Raw genomic sequence first — 16,741 nt, 5'->3', positions numbered from 1 at the left:
GGAAGGTGGTGGTGAGAGTGCACAGGGGTCAGGGTTGGGTGGTGAGAAAGTTTTCAGAAAGGTTCTTGTATTTGGCACAAAGGCACCCCCTGCCAGGGAGCAGTCAGGTCACCCACTTGGAGTTGGAGGAAGCACTGGGCTGTGACTTTTGGGATTAAGATGTGCTGAGTTGGGGTCTCCTCTCCACAGCAGTGGAAAAAGGCTTTCCTCATTCTTACTGAGATTACTGTCATCAAGTGATTATAGAAGGCTGTATAATTTTAAATGCTCCTTTAAAAAAAATTGTTTCCTCTTCTCACATCATTACTTTGCTTTTTTGCCTTTTTTCAGGACAAAAGACAGTGTTGTCAAATGTTCAGGAAGAACTGGATAGAATGACTCGAAAGCCAGACTCTATGGTAACAAACTCTTCAACAGAAAATGAAGCCTGAACCTCCTTAAAAAGTGCATATGTCGAATGACCAAATAACTATGTATATTGATCTGCTAAGACCAGGATTTTTCTGATATGGCACATGCTATCAGTTTTTTGGGGCAGGGGAGATGAACTTAAAAAAAAAAAAAACTTCATTGGCTTGTCCGAGTATGAAATGCACATTTAGGAAGGTTACATGTCAGACCCTTTGTTAAGGATAACCCTTGGACTCTCGGGCATGTGGCTCTTTTGTGGGAGGCAAGCACGTCTGGGCTTCTTGTGGAGGGGAAGGTAGAGTGAAAGAAGGAGGGCCCGCTTTCTATCAGGGTGGAGCAAATGAGACCAAGAAATCATTGGTAAGATGATGGTTAGTCTGACCAGTTTCATGTTAGCAAATTCACTTGTTCTTGGGAAGCAGATTAAGTGGCAGAAAGTCCAGGAAAGAAAGACCAGAAGGAGTAATGAGAGAAGTGATGGTGGGGAAGCTGAATGTTGAGGGAGGTGGAGGAAGGAGGAGATGAGCAGTGTCAGTAAATACTGTGCATTCAGTAGAAGTTGGAGAATCATTGTTAGAAGCATTTCCAAACAAAACACTAAGCAAAATGGAAATTAGGCTTATTTCGAATGCATCTTTAACTTATGAAAGATGTATTAATTGTGGGGGTGCCTGAGTCAGGTGGAGCTGACCCAGGGGTGGGAATGATGGCAGCTGCCTGGGACCCATGTGCTTGGCTCAGGCTATGTCCTCTTGAGAGGTGCTGGGCTCCATGGATATGTGTTGTGGGGCAGACAGTCACTGTGGGATGTCTTCAAAGTCAGCAGTTACAGAATTCGTTTACTTTGAATTTTGTTGTCTAAATAGCTCCTGCTTTGTTTTTTAAATTAAATTTTTTGTTTTTACTACCACAGGCTGGCCTAACTAACAGAAAATGGGTGATCAACCTCTGGTTTTACCATAATGCAATGTGCCACAGAAAGTTTGGGGGAGTTTTTTAATGTAATTGCACTCTGGTTAATTGGCTCGTACCAAGTCCTGCCTTATGATTTGTGGAAAGCTTCAAGGAGTCCACTGATGCAAAAGGGTCTTTTCCTAGCTTCCCGGTCTGATCAGTGCTATCAGATGGACAGTAAGCATGAATGTTTTATACCGAAAATGGAAATGATACATTTCTCTTGTTACGTGTTTTCATAAAATGTAGCATTTTTTTTCTTACGGAATAAAGAGTTTCAGGTGTCTCCCCACCTAGGGCAAATTCACGCACATTGTCATGTCATACCACCATTCTGGAAATGATTTCTGTGGATTTGAAATTGCACTTTTAATTTTATATATGACAGCATTTAAATGCAAACACTACCATGAATTTCATGTATAAAATGTTGTCAAACCAAGGGAAAAAACCACAGTTCACCATGTGGAGTTTACTTTTTTTATATGAATGTTTGTTGTACTGTGTCTAAGCATAACTTCCCTAATGTCATTACTTTTACATACCAGATTTGACTGACCACTAATGAAGTACTGGGGATAACTTAATATTCTATGTTGTGTCAAGAGTCTTTTAAGACTTTCTTGAATTGCTTGCTTAAAGGTCTGAACACTGTTAAAGAGAAAGCTGAGTATCAACTTGCCTTTCAGATAGAAACGTTTCTTGTGCCAGTTTTATTGTTGAAATATACTATTTTTTTCCTTTTTTAATTCAGTTTTTTAAAAAAACAAATGTATTGTGGCTTCCAATTACCAGGTTGTCTAGGTAATGACAGTAAACTGACTGTAGAATGATAATTGTGGTATAGTGACCAATAGATGTCAAACAGCTTGTGGCCGCACTAAAGGTGGGGTCGCTTAGTCCCTGGGAGTAAAATGAGTGACCTCAGAAACAAGAATTCCTGGAAAGGCACATGCCGAAGAGGGATATGGTATAATTTTAAATTTTAATGCAAAATTTTAATTTGTCTTTTTTTTCTATCATTTGAACTGATAAGCACTTTTTGTGTCAATATAAAATATACTAAAACTGATGAAATGCTAAGACATGTCTTGTGAAGGAAGGTTTCTTGGAGACCACTTTTATTTACACGTGACAAGTGGATGCTCCTAGTATCAGAAGAAGCTGATACATAGTGTCATGTGCTCAGTGGTTGCCAAAGTCTACCAACTTTGGGGAGCTGCAGGGTTCTTTTTGGGAGGTGGGAGGAAGGGAGATGAGTTTTGTTATTTTGGGGTTTTCAAGCATTGGAACCAAAGGCCAAATAATAAACAGCCTTTAGTTTTTAAAGTAAAATTCATTTTATTTGCAGAGTACACTTGTATGGTAGACTGTTAAAGACAATTTTATGACTATTATGACTATTTATGCACATTGTAATGGTTACATCTGCTGTTTGTCTTTAAAATAAAAAAAAAAAATCAAAGAAAAGCCCAACTTTGAATACGTGGCTGAGATAACGGCCAGGAATTGGTCTTTCCTAAAAATGCAATAGATATGCTGCTAGATTGTTATTTTGTTTGCACTTTTTTTGATTGGCATTTTAAAATCGGTAAACTGAAGGCATTGTCGTGTTTTATTAATTTAACAAAGTTGAAAGTGACTGCTCTGTACATCATGACCTTAACAATGTTAATGCTGTAAGTGAAAGTTCACTGTTGTCTGTATACTAAATTTATTGGTGTTTCTAACTTAAAATTAAGACTGCAGATTATCCCCCACCAGCCTTAGTCCAGGGGTGTGGCTCTGTCCGGGTGCAGTATGCAGTCATGTGGAACCTTGCTTTCTAGTCCTGGGAAAAAAAGAAGATGTCTCTAATTACTGGCTTCAATAAACACGAATCCAGACTGCTTACAATTTTTGGTGGCTTTCTTTGTGGTAAATCGTCCCACTGGAGATATATTGAATTGTCTGCTAATCATATGGGGTATCTGATCACGTAACTAAAAATGTTTACCTCTCTCACTTGAAATTGTCAGAAATTCTGGAAAGAATAACATTGTAAAGCCATATTTATTTTATCCTATTTTTTAGAGGTGGGGTTGTCAAGGCTGGTCTTGAACTCCTGACCTCCAATGGCTCTCCCACCTTGGCCTCCCAAAGCGCTGGAGTTACAGGTGTGAGCCACCAAACCCAGCCTGGTTTTTTTGGTTTTTAAAAATTACAACCATCCTCGTGAGTATGAAGGTGGTAGGTATCTCAGTGACTAACAACGTTAAGGAGCATCTTTTGATGTGTGTATTGGCCATTTATGTATCTTTGGAGAAATGTCTATTCAGATTCTTTGCTCATTTTTAAATTAGGTTATTTGCCTTTTGTGTTTTTTTTTTGTTTGTTTTTGAGACAGGGTCTTGCTTTGTGGCCCAGGCTGGAGTGCAGTGGCTTGGTTACAGCTTATTGTAGCCTTGACCTCCCAGACTCAAGTGATCTTCCTGCCTCAGCCTCCCAAAGTGCTGGGATTACAGACATGAGCCACTGCATCCAGCCTATTTGACTTTTTATCATTGGGTTGTAAGAGTTCTTTATCTATTCTGGATACTACACTCTTAACAGATATAACTCAGTCCTTTTGATATGCTCCCCTTCATCTCTGAGCATTTGCTTACTTTCTGGCACAAAAAGGTGTTCCAGGCTCACCTTGCATTTTCCCTGACTTTGACCTGGAATCAGCCATTTTTCCAAAGAGTCCTGGTTCCTGGTTTCTTTTTTTCTTTTTCTTTTTTTTTTTGAGACAGAGTCTCGCTCTGTTGCCCAGGCTGGAGTGCAGTGGCACAATCTCAGCTCACTGTAACCTCCACCTCCCGAATTCAAGTGATTCTCCTGCTTCAGCCTCCCAAGTAGCCAGGATTACAGGCATGCGCCACCACGCCTGGCTAAGTTTTATATTTTTAGTAGAGATGGGTTTCACCATGTTGGCCAGGCTGGTCTCAAACTCCGACCTCAGGTGATCCGCCTTCAGCCTCCCCAAGTGCTGGGATTACAGGTGTGAGCCATCATGCCCGGCTTAGCGCCCTGGTTTCTTTTAGTGGGAGATTGGTTTCTGGAAACCAAGATCTGGACGATAGGCATACTTAATTTTATTGAGTGTTACTACTTGTAGGCCTTTTGGTGGACACACCATACTTTTTCACTTAACATTGCCTGTAAATTGGTTTATATTAGTTCTTGGAGATGTTTATTCTTGTTTATGGCTACATCGTATTCAATTGTATAACGTACCTTGTTTATTCATCTGGTCTCCTGTAGATGGGCATTTAGGATGTTTGCAGTCTTGTATTATTATATCTAATGCTGCAGTGAGTAACCTTCTGCATATCTTGTGTTTTATTTTGGAGATGTGTCTTCAGGGTAAATTCCTAGCAGTGGACCTACCTACTCAAAAGGTAAAAGCGCATCTGTGGTTGTTAGATATCAAAATCCCTTCCATAGAGGTCACACCAATCTGCCTGCCTGTCAGCACTTGTACAGATTATTAATTCATTGTTATATTTTGTCTTAAAATTAAGTTAGGAAGTTTGGTGAATAAATGTGTTGGGGATTATTTTATTTGATGATATGGGCATTAACATTGTAATAGCAAATGCTTACATTGGAGATTGCTATATTCCAGTCCCTCTTCTATTTTTATTTTTATTTTATTTTATTTTATTTTATTTTTGAGATGCAGTCTTGCTCTGTCGCCCAGGCTGGAGTGCAGTGGCACAATCTTGGCTCACTGCAACCTCCACCTCCTGGGTTCAAGTGATTCTCCCACCTCAGCCTCCCAAGTAGCTGGGACTAAAGGCGCGCACCACTACGCCCGGCTAATTTTTGTATTTTTAGTAGAGACAGGGTTTCACTATATTGGACAGACTTGTCTCGAACTCCTGACCTCAGGTGATCCGCCCGCCTCAGCCTCCCAGAGTGCTAGGATTACAGGTGTGAACCATGGCACCCAGCCACCAGTCACTCTTCTAGTGGTTTATACAAACTGATTTAAACTTCACAACAACTCCGCTAATATCCATCTTAGTTTCCAGATGAGGAAATTAAGACATGGATAAGTAAGTAGCTGCTAAGGTCCCAGAATTTGAACGCAGGCAGTCTAGCTTCTGAGTTTGAACTAATCATGGTGGTATGCTGATACTCTGTGCTCATTTAAAGCAATCGGGGGCCCATGCATGGTGGCTCACATCTGTAATCCCAGCACTTTGGGAAGCTGAAGTGGGCGGATCACAAGGTCAGGAGTTCGAGACCAGCCTGGCCAACATGGTGAAACCCTGTCTCTGCTAAAAATACAAAAATTAGCCAGGCAGGTGGCCATGCCTGTAGTCCCAGTTATTCAGGAGGCTGAGACAGGAGAATCACTTGATCCTGGGAGGCAGAGGTTGCAGCGAGCCAAGATCGTGCCACTACACTACAGCCTGGGTGACAGAGTGAGACTGTGTCTCAAAAAAATAATAAAGCAGATGGGGAAAATGTATCCATCAAGAGTGTTTTCATCTGTGGTCATAAGCAGCTGTGTGCTACTATTCAACCTTTTCCTCTTGCGGTAATGAATGGAAGAGTCACTCTTGCTAGGTGGAGAGAAATGGCAGAGACAGAAAGTACCCAATACCCTCTACAAAGGGAGAAGGGACTGCACTCACAGGTGTCTTGCTGGGAAATGCAAGTTGAGGTGTCTTCCACTCATATCTTGGAATTTACTTTCTCTTAAGGTATAAAGAGCTTTAGGTGTTGCCTGCGGCAGGTACCCTTGGCAGGCCTTGAGACAGACTTTCACCAGTACAAATGTTCCTAGGTGTGCCTGTGAGGCTGGCAGGCTGGCCTGCCTGTAGACCTGCCTTAGGGGCCCTCACACACACCACTAACCTCTTGAATTCTCTTCTGCCACCTTGGGCTTGGGAGCAACCTGTGGAGGGAGGCAGTTGGAGTGTTGGGGAGGGCATGGGCACTAATGGATTCCAGTCCTAGTTCATTCTGTGGTGACTTTTGAATCAAGCAAGTGCAGTTCAAATGGATGAGAAATTGATCAAGAAGCAAAACAGGAAAACAACCAAAACTGGGGAGCTTCACCCCTCTTAGGCCTCCTTTTCCCATCTTTGTAAAGTAGGGATAAAATTTCTTTCTAGTCATTGTGGACATTAGAGGAGGTACACATGTGCCTGGCATGTGGTAGGTCTTTGGTGTGATTGACGACCCTGAAAACATTTCTAGGATGTCATCTCTAACACTGATCCAGCAACCTCATTCTTGGCTCCTACCCTTTTTGGTTGTGGCATTTCAGTTTGTAATATAAATATCATCTCTAAAGAGAACAGAGCATAGAGGCATGGATATCCCGTGATTGTTCACTGTGGTGGTCCCTGGTGCAGCTCCTACAGGATGCCACAACAGAGCCCTGGGTTCTGAGGTATTTAGTATTGTATTCCTTACCCTGCAAGGCTTCCAGATAGCTGAAAGGATGCCAAGTGCTGTCTTGATGCTGTCTGTGATTGACAAGGGAGAGAGGGTGTGTTCCGACCAGGAGGCAGAAGTGACAGGTCGGTAGCAGTGGTGGTGAGGGCCCAAGGAAGGAAGCAGCTGAAACTCCCACTGGAGATGAACAGCACACCCTGCTGGCTCACAGAAGTATCTTCCTGGGCTTGATGCTGAGGGACTCAGCCTGAAAGGAGAGGAGACAGCAGGGGTTTGAGGCCAGGAATTGGGGGTGGATTCTGTGTGGGTCAAGAATTCCTTTCCCCAACCTTGGGCAGTATTTCAAATGGGACAAGCCTAGCTTTTCAAATGTACCTAACCTTGTTACGAAATTACTATGTGAAAATTTGGCTGGCGCAGTGGCTCATGCCTGTAATCCCAGCACTTTGGGAGGCCGAGGTGGGTGGATCACCTGAGGTCAGGAGTTCAGGTCCAGCCTTTCCAACATGGTAAAACCCTGTCTCTACTAAAAACACAAAAATTACCTGGGTGTGGTGGTGAGTGCCTATAATCCCAGCTACTAGGGAGGCTGAGGGAGGAGAATCACTTGAGCCCGGGAGGTGGAGGTTGTAGTGAGCTGCGATTGTGCCACTGCACTCCAGCCTGGGTTATGGAGTGGGACTCTGTCTCACCAAAAAAAAAAAAAAAAAAAAAAATTGCCGGGCATGGTGGCTCATGCCTGTAATCCTAGCACTTTGGGAGGCCAATGGGGGTGGATTGCCTGAGGTCAAGAGTTCGAGACCAGCCTTGCCAACATGATGAAACCCCATCTCTACTAAAAATACAAATTATTGGCTAGGCGTAGTGGCTCACGCCTGTAATCCCAGCACTTTGGGAGGCCGAAGTGGACGGATTACAAGGTCGTCAGGAGTTGGAGACCAGCCTGACCAACATGGTGAAACTCTGTCTCTACTAAAAATACAAAAATTAGCCGGTCGTGGTGATGCGCACCTGTAATCCCGGCTACTCAGGAGGCTGAGGCAGGAGAATTGCTTGAACCCGGGAGGCGGAGGTGCAGTGACCGGAGATTGAGCCACTGCACTCCAGCCTGGGCAACAAGAGTGAAACTTCGTCTCGGCCGGGCGCGGTGGCTCAAGCCTGTAATCCCAGCACTTTGGGAGGCCGAGGCGGGCGGATCACGAGGTCAGGAGATCGAGACCATCCTGGCTAACACGGTGAAACCCTGTCTCTACTAAAAAATACAAAAAACTAGCCAGGCGAGGTGGCGGGCACCTGTAGTCCCAGCTACTCGGGAGGCTGAGGCAGGAGAATGGCGTAAACCCGGGAGGCGGAGCTTGCAGTGAGCTGAGATCCGGCTACTGCACTCCAGCCTGGGTGACAGAGCGAGACTCCATCTCAAAAAAAAAAAAAAAAAAAAAGTGAAACTTCGTCTCAAAAAAAGAAAAAATAAATACATTCCTATATAAAAATTCATTTAATGACAATATTAAGATATTTTTATGTGTAATGTTCTGTAACAAACTTATTTCTTGTGTAGAACTGAATTAACTGACATTCCTAAGTGATCATCGAGCTCCTCCATCCTCCCTGCCCTGCCTCTCCACAAATCTCACCCAAGCATGATCTTTAAAGAACTATTTAAAGTTCTACTAGAAAAAGCAAACCCAATGTGAAGCATTTAAGTTTTTGTTTTGGGAAGAGTTCAACAATTTATGTGCCTTTTTAAGGCAATAATTTATTTTAAAGAGTGGGGGTGCAGCTTGTGGCCTGTTAACATCTGCCCTTTATATTTAAAATATTTGGCACAGTTTGTGAATCTGTTTTTTACCTATTCAAAATCATCGAACAAATGCTAGCCTGGAATTCAACTTTGTGTATATAGGAAACAACACTGTCACTGTTCAAGCTTTGTATATAGAAAATATGTGAGTGTCGAGAAGGTGTATTTTATTTTATTTATTTATGTTGAGACTGTCTTGCTCTGCCACCCAGGCTGGGGTGCAGCGGTGCAGTCGTGGCTGACTGCAGCCTTAATCTGGGCTCAAGTGATCCTTCCACCTTACCTCCCAAGTAACTGGGACTACAGGTGCATGTCACCATGCCTGGCTAATTTTTGTATTTTTTGTAGAGATGAGGTTCACCATGTTGTCCAGGGTGGTCCCAAATTCCTGAACTCCAGCAATTCACCTGTCTGGGCCTCCCAAAACGTTGGGATTACAGGCGTGAGCCACTGCGCCTGGCCCAGTACCTTACTGTTAAACATAGTCATCCTACTATGCGATAGAATACTAGAACTTACTACTCCTATCTAATTGTCACTATGCTCATCGACCAGCCTTCCTCATCCTTTCTTCCCCCATCCCTTTCCCAGTCTGGTAACCACTCCATTAGAGAGATTTTGGTTTTGATTTGTTTTATGGGTGACTGGTAGGTCTGACACGTCTTTGACTGTGGGCATCTTCCAGGTCCCACAGAACGCCCTTTGAGAACATTCACATGCCGGGTTTCCGAGGCTTGGTAAAGGTCCATGTTTTTATGAGCCTTGGAATTTGGACTCTGGTGATAGTACCTTTCATCCTCTGTTTTATCTCTCCTGCCCCACCTTCTCTTCCCCCTCACAATCCCTGCCCCAGAGGAAATACGCACTTGTGAATTGGTGAATTTGTCATAACTACGACAATGCTGGGAGTTTTTGCTCCCTAGGAGCGGGTTTCTCCCTGATGCCTATGAATAGATAGTACAGTCCTAGTCACAAAGGGGAGTTCAGCAAACATCGCCTGCTGCTGGTGCTGAGTCCTCATGGGAATCATCACCAAGAACAGCTTCAAACCGGCCACTCTGCCAGATGGCTCTCACACTTGGAACCGTAAATATTTCTGGCATTGAGCCGAATCAGAACTGCTCTGACATAAAAGAAAACCTGTAACCTATAGCCCCAGGCCCGACACCCGGGCTGTCTCAGCTGGGAACTTGTTTCAGGTCGACTGGGGTTTGAGTTGTGGCCCCAGAACTTCACAGTTGTGTAGTCATGGAGAAGTCAGCTAACCTCTGAATCTCAGCATCCAGTGAGGAGATTCTCACCTCCCTCATAGGGATGCTGGATGTGTGCCTAGCACAGTGCCTGGCTTGCAGACAGTGTCCCCAAATAGAACCAGCCCTGAATAAATTGTGTGACAGGCCTCAGTTCTTGAAAAGGCTTTAGAGACCAGGCATGTGGCTTATGCCTATAATCCCAGCACTTTGAGAGGCTGAGGCTGGAGGATCACTTGGGCCCAGGAGTTTGAGACCAGCCTGGGCAGCACAGTGAGACTCTGTCTCTACAAAAAATAAATAAATAAATAAATAATGAGTCAGGCATGGTGGCACGTGCCTGTGGTCCCAGCTACCCTGGAGGCTGAGGTGCTGAGAATTGCTTGAGCCCAGGCCAAGGCTGCAGTGAGCCACTGCACTCCTGGGTGACAGTGAGACCTTAACTCAAAAAAAAAAAAAAAAGGCCGGGCACAGTGACTCATGCCTGTAATCCCAGCACTTTGGGAGGCCAAGGCAGGTGGATCACCTGAGGTCAGGAATTCAAGACTAACCTGGACAATGTGGTGAAATTCTGTGTCTACTAAAAATACAAAAATTAGCTGGGTGTGGTGGCGGGCGCCTGTAATCCCAGATCCTTGGGAGGCTGAGGCAGGAGAATCACTTGAACCCGGGAGGCAGAGGTTGCAGTGAGCCGAGATTGCACCATTGCACTCCAGCCTGGGTGAAAAGAGCAAAAACTCCATCTCGAAAAGAAAAGGCCTTAGAAATTATTTGCCAAGGTTACACAAAGTCAGGAACAGAGTTGGGAATAAGAAATGAAGTATTGCTGCTGTCTTGCAGCCTTCCTTTACCCAGTCTGCATACCTTTCCCTAGCTAGTCAGCTGGTAGCCCAGGCAGTGCTAAACGCCAGGTCTTAAATCTGAAGAAATAAATTGCTAGTTGAGACTGAGTAAGAGAGCTATTTTAGGGCAGACAAGCTTTCAGCACACCATAAATTCCATCACCTGGCAACTGCCTGATTTCTTGGGCAAGGCAGCTTTCTGCCATCTGCATGTGTGGGCATCCAAACATGTGTTTGAGGTATGTGGCCTCTTGGGGCCTCCTCCCTGCTTCTGCTCAGTAACCATAGCCATCTTCCAGGGAACTGTGGGCATGGGTTGGTGACACTCAAAATACAAGTGACGGGATGTGAACAAGGTAGGCCCTCCCCCTACCGGGCTGGTATTCTGGGAACAACAGACAAGTTAACTGCTGTCTTGAATGCCACAGTCAGCTTTTCTCTGCTCAAAATAAAAACCAAAATCTTTGTCAACCTCTTCTCCCCCAACAATTAAGCCCTGAAGCCTTTAGGTGGGCAGAGCATAGCAGGTGTCTGCCTGGGGGTGGAGTGGGGAATTGTGGAGACCCAAAGGAGGGTTTGGAACCTGAGCAGGGTGGAGAGTGTCCGTCCCCATGAGTAGGAATGGATGAATGGCCTGGCATAGAGTATTAGCCCAAGCAGGGTGGAGAGGATATACTTATTTGGGGATGGGGCAGGAGTGCAGAGAGTCAGAGACTGAGTGAGTGAGAGCAAACCCATGGGTAGCCTCCCCTAGTGGAGAGGAGAGGGTGTCTACAAAGAGTAGAGCAGGCATGGGGTGTCTGAGTGGGGTGGCCAAGGGCAGGGTCATGTGGTAAGGAGGGCATCTGTGCATGGATGGAGGTGATGGAAGAGGGACTGCATATAGGCCCTCTTATAAGAGGTCAAATAAGTTAAATGTATATGGCGTTATATTGGAGTTGGAGGCATCAGTGTGAATGCGTGGTTTGGGTGTCTTTTTTTTTTTTTTTTTTTTTGAGGCAGGGTCTCACTCTGTTGCCCAGGCTGGAGTGTAGTGGCATGATCACAGCTCACCACAACCTCTGCCTCCCAGGCTCAAGCAGTCCTTCTGCCTCAACCTCCTGAGTAGCCAGAACTACAGGTGTGCACCACCACACCCAGCTAATTTTTTTGTCTTTTTGTAGAGATGGGGTTTTGGCATGTTGTTCAGACTGGTCTTGAACTCCCAGGCTCACGCAATCCTGCCTCCTTGGCCTCCCAAAGTGTTAAGATTACAGGTGTGAGCCACCATGCCCAGCCCATGGTCTTCAATACACTCATGCATACAAATTTTCAAAAGGCCAGGTTCAGTGGCTCACGCCTGCAAAGCCCAGCATTTTGGGAGGCCAGGGTGGGCACATTGCTTGAGCCTGGGAGTTCAAGACCAGCCTGGACAACATAGTGAAACCCCATCTCTACAAAAAATATAAAAATAAGCCAGGTGTGGTGGCATGCACCTGTAATCCCAGCTAGTCTTGAGGCTGAGGCTGGGGTATTGCTGAAGCCTGGGAAGCCAAGGCTGTGGTGAGCCATGACTGGGCCACTGCACTCCAGCCTGGGTGATGGAGTGAGACCCTGTAGATGTAGAGGTGTGCACATATGTGTATGTGTTTGCACACATGTATCCCTTAGCTTTTTGCCCTGAGAGGGCCTGGGAGCAGCAACAGCCCAATAGCAATGAGCACACCTTATGCCATGATCTTGGTTTCTAAATACCGTTCTCTCATAAAATAAATCGGGGGCCAGGTGTGATGGCTTATGCCTGTGATCCAAGCACTTTAGGAGGCCGAGGTGGGCAGATCGCTTGAACCCAGAAGTTTGAGACCAGCCTGGCCAATATGGCAAAACCCTGTCTCTACTAAAAATACAAAAATTAGCCAGCAGGGTGGCGCACACCTGTAGTCTCAGCTTCTTGGGAGTCTGAGGCAAGAGAACTGCTTAAACCCCAGAAGGTAGAGGTTGCAGTGAGCCAGGATTGTGCCACTGCACTCCAGCCTGGGCAACAGAGCGAGACTCCATCTCACTTGATCTTAGCCAAAAGGCCAAGAAGTGATGCGAGACTCCATCTCAATAAGTAAATCAGTAAATAAGCTGGGCACGGTAGCTCACACCTGTAATCCCAACACTTTGGTAGGCCAAGGCAGGTCGAGCACCTGAGGTTGGGAGTTCAAGACCAGCCTGGCCAACATTGTGAAACCCTGTCTCTACCAAAAATACAAAAATTAGCTGGGTGGTGGTGTGCACCTGTAATCCCAGATGCTCAGGAAATTGAGGCAGAAGAATCGCTTAAACCTGGGAGGTAGAGGTTGCAGTGAGCTGAGATCGTGCCACTATACTCCAGCCTGGGCCACAATGAAAGACTCTGTCTTAAAAATAAATGGGGCCGGGTGTGGTGGCTCACACCTGTAATCCCAGCACTTTGGGAGGCCGAGATGGGTAGATCACAAGGTCAGGGGTTCGAAACCAGCCTGGCCAGCATGGCGAAACCTGGTCTCTACTAAAAATACAAAAATTAGCCAGGCATAGTGGCACACTCTGTAGTTCCAGCTACTTGGGAGGCTGAGGCAGGAGAATCCCTTGAACCCGGGAGGCAGAGGTTGTGAATCAAGATCCCGCCACTGCACTCCAGCCTGGGCGACAGAGCGAGACTCCGTCTCAAAATAAATAAATAATAGGGGCTGAGAGGCAGAGGATGAGGAAGCAAGGAAAAAAAATGATGATAATAAAAAACCTGGGGTTTCTCGGGGAAATGGCTGATTCCAGGGCTGAGACAGGAAAAGTGTAAGATGAGCTTAGAACATCTGTGCCAGAAAGTAAGAAAGGGCTCAAAGAACCATAGATACATGTCAAAAGACAGGAGCTGTACGCATAAAGGCATGAAAAAAAATTTAAAGAAAGGAGCTGGGCATGGTAGTGCATGCCTGTCAACTCTGCTACTCAGGAGGCTGACGTGGGAGGATTTCTTGAGACCAGGAGTTTTGAGGCTGCAGTGAGCTATGATGGTGCCTTTGAGTAGCCACTGCACTCCAACCTGGGCAACAGCAAGATGTGTCTCTTTTTTCAATTTTAATTTAATTTATTTTTTTGAGACGGAGTCTCCCACTGTCACCCCAGCTGGTGTGCAGTGACACAATCTCGGCTTGCTACAACCTCTACAACCTCCACATCCCAGGTTCAAGCGATTCTCCTGCCTCAGCCTCCTGAGTAGCTAGGATTACAGGCACCCGCCACCACCACACCCGGCTAATTTTTTGTATTTTTAGTAGAGATGGGGTTTCACTATGTGGATGTTATTTATTTTATTTTATTTTATTTTTGAGATGGAGTTTCGCTCTTGTCACCCAGGCTGGAGTACAATGGCGTGATCTTGGCTCACTGCAACCTCTGCCTCCCAGGTTCAAGTGATTCTCCTGGCTCAGCTTCCCGAGTAGCTGGGATTACAGGTGGCTGCCACCACATCCAGCTAATTTTTGTAGTTTTGTATTTTTAGTAGATGGAGTTTCACCATGTTAGCCAGGCTGGTCTCGAACTCCTGACCTCAGGTGATCTGCCCACCTCGGCCTCCCAATGTGCTGTGATTACAGGCATGAGCCAATTATTATGTTTATTTATTTATTTCTGAGACAGAGTCTTACTCTGTTGCCCAGGCTAGAGTGCAGTGGTGCAGTATCGGCTCACTGCAACCTCGCCTCCTGGGTTCAAGTGATTCTCCTGCCTCAGCCTCCTGAGTAGCTGGGATTACAGGCACCTGACACCATGTCTGGCTAATTTTTTTAAAATTTATTTTTAGTAGAGACGGGGTTTCACCATGTTGGCCAGACTGGTTTCGAAATCCTGACCTCAAGTGATTCGCCCACCTTGGCCTCCTAAAGTGTTAGGATTACAGACGTGAGCCACTGTGCCTGGGCAAGACCCTGTCTCTTAGAGAGAGACCGAGAGAAGGCCACTGGCCAGGAACAATTTGAACATCAAAAAAAGGAAAAAAAAATGATCATAATGGATTATAACTCATTGAATAAAATAGGAAGTCATGAGGCTATATAAATAAATTAGCAAATTGAAAGTTCAGTGTGAAACAGCATTCCATTCCTCATCAAAACTTCAAATTTACATGATTTATTCAATGGGTTATAATCCATTACTATCAGTATTTATTTTGATGCACAAAGTGTCAGATTTATTCATTACAAGGGGGAACCAGCATGTTACAGTGGAAAAGCCTGGCGGCCACAAGCTCAATCACCTGATGGAAGTGAACATCATTAATAATGGGATGCATAGCAGTCGCATGCCTCCTGATAGGCTGCGCAGAGAACACAATGTCACTGCTGGGGGATTTCTGCCAAAAATGTATAACCAGGATCTAATCACAAAGAAACGTCAGACAAACCCAGATTGAGGGACATGGTACAAAATAACTTGGTGCACTACATCTTTGAAGGTGTTAAGGTCATAAAAGACAAGGAGGGTCTGAGGAACTGTTCTAGTCTGAAGGAAACTGGCGACATGACAACAAGAAGAGCAACACATGACCCTTAATGGCTTCATTTTGCTATAGAGACATTATAGGGACATTTGGCAAAACTTGATTGGAATGTGAGGGTTAGATGGTAGGAATGTATCAAAAATAATTTCCTGGCCAGGTGTGGTGGCTCATGCCTGTAATCCCACTTTGGGAGGCCAAGGCAGGCGGATCAGTTGAGATCAGGAGTTTGAGATGAGGCTGGCCAACATGGTGAAACCTCATCTCTACTAAAAATACAAAAATTAGTTGGGCGTGGAGCTGCGCGCCTGTAGTCCCAGCTACCCGGGAGGCTGAGGCATGAGAATTGCTTGAATTCAGGAGACAGGTTGCAGTGAGCTGAGATCACGCCACTGCACTCCAGCCCAGGCGACAGAGCAAGACTCGGTCTCTAATAAAATAAATAAAATAAAAATTAATTTTCTGATTTTGATGCATATTCTGGTAAAAGCAGAGAATGTCCTTGGTAGAAAATACTAAAGTATTTGAGGGTGATGGGGTGTTAGGTTGGTAATGTACTCTCAAATGATTCAGGGAAAAGCATTCTTTATACTGTACTTACCGTTTTTGTTTGTTTGTTTTGTAATTTTAAGATTGTTTTCAAATACATACATTTAATTAATTAACCGGCCCATGTGTGCATGCTAAGAGTCAAAGTGGTATGATATTCAGGCCTTTCACAGTGGCCCCTAACACCTCTCTAACCTCACTACTTTACGAAGTGTGTTCCTGGCTGAGTGCAGTGGCTCACGCCTGTAATCCCAGCACTTTGGGAGGCCAACGCAGATGGATCACTTGAGGTCAGGAGTTCAAGACCAGCCTGGCCAACATGGCGAAACCCCATCTCTACTAAAAATACAAAAATTAGCCAAGCATGGTGGCGGGCACCTGTAATCCCAGCTACTTGAGAGGCTGGGCAGGAGAACCACTTGAACCAGGGAGGCTGAGGTTGCAGTCACGCCCCTCCAGGGCAATAGAGTGGGACTCCATCTCAAATATGAAAAAATAAAAATAAAATAAGAGTGTTTTTCCAGCCACCCTTTCACTTCTCCTCCCCCAGCCTCCCAGCCTCCTGGCCTCTGCCCTTGCTGTATCCTCCTCCCATTATGCTTGCCTGCCCACTCTGATAGCTCACTGAGGCCAGTCCGACCTTCGAGGCTTTGCTCAGGGGCTCATGAATCTGGCTGCTTGAACTCTTGGGGCAATTCTGGCTGCTCCAGGGTTTCCCCAAATGGGTCTGGGGAGCCCTGGATGCCTGCAGATGTTCTCTTGGGGTCCCTGAGACCATTTTCCCCTTAAAAGGGCTCTATACATTATTCACGGCAACAGTGTCTCTACTACCCATTTGACATCCGGAGATAAGGCTTTGAATTATTCATCAGTGCTTTTTGTTTTGTCCAAATCTGATCATGTCAGTCCCCTGCTTAAGGAGCAAAATACAGCTCTCATGGCTCTCCGGACTGTAGGCGTCTTCACAATCAGTTCCCAACCTTCCTGTCCCTCTGTC

The 16,741-nt window shown here is 45.3% G+C and overlaps 1 protein-coding gene across 2 annotated transcripts in view; it reads left to right on the top strand.

The window, feature by feature from the left end:
- The window catches only part of DYNC1LI2 (dynein cytoplasmic 1 light intermediate chain 2), a 33,356-nt gene extending 30,095 nt beyond the window's left edge, over nt 1-3,261 (top strand). Inside the window, exons 13-14 of one of the 2 annotated variants that reach the window (XM_010355166.2) lie at nt 331-398; nt 1,325-3,261. In XM_010355166.2, the coding sequence (XP_010353468.1) occupies nt 331-398; nt 1,325-1,411 (155 nt within the window). In that variant the 3' untranslated portion in view covers nt 1,412-3,261. Of the gene's footprint in view, nt 1-330 lie in introns of both variants that reach the window. The other variant, XM_010355167.2, reaches the window with a different exon arrangement.
- The last annotated feature ends 13,480 nt before the right edge of the window (nt 3,262-16,741 follow it).

The sequence above is a fragment of the Rhinopithecus roxellana genome, chromosome 20 (genome assembly GCF_007565055.1).
Source record: "Rhinopithecus roxellana isolate Shanxi Qingling chromosome 20, ASM756505v1, whole genome shotgun sequence".
NCBI classification, from domain to species: domain Eukaryota; kingdom Metazoa; phylum Chordata; class Mammalia; order Primates; family Cercopithecidae; genus Rhinopithecus; species Rhinopithecus roxellana.
Note: the sequence above shows the minus strand (reverse complement) of the source record. Positions and strands in the feature narration are given on the sequence as shown.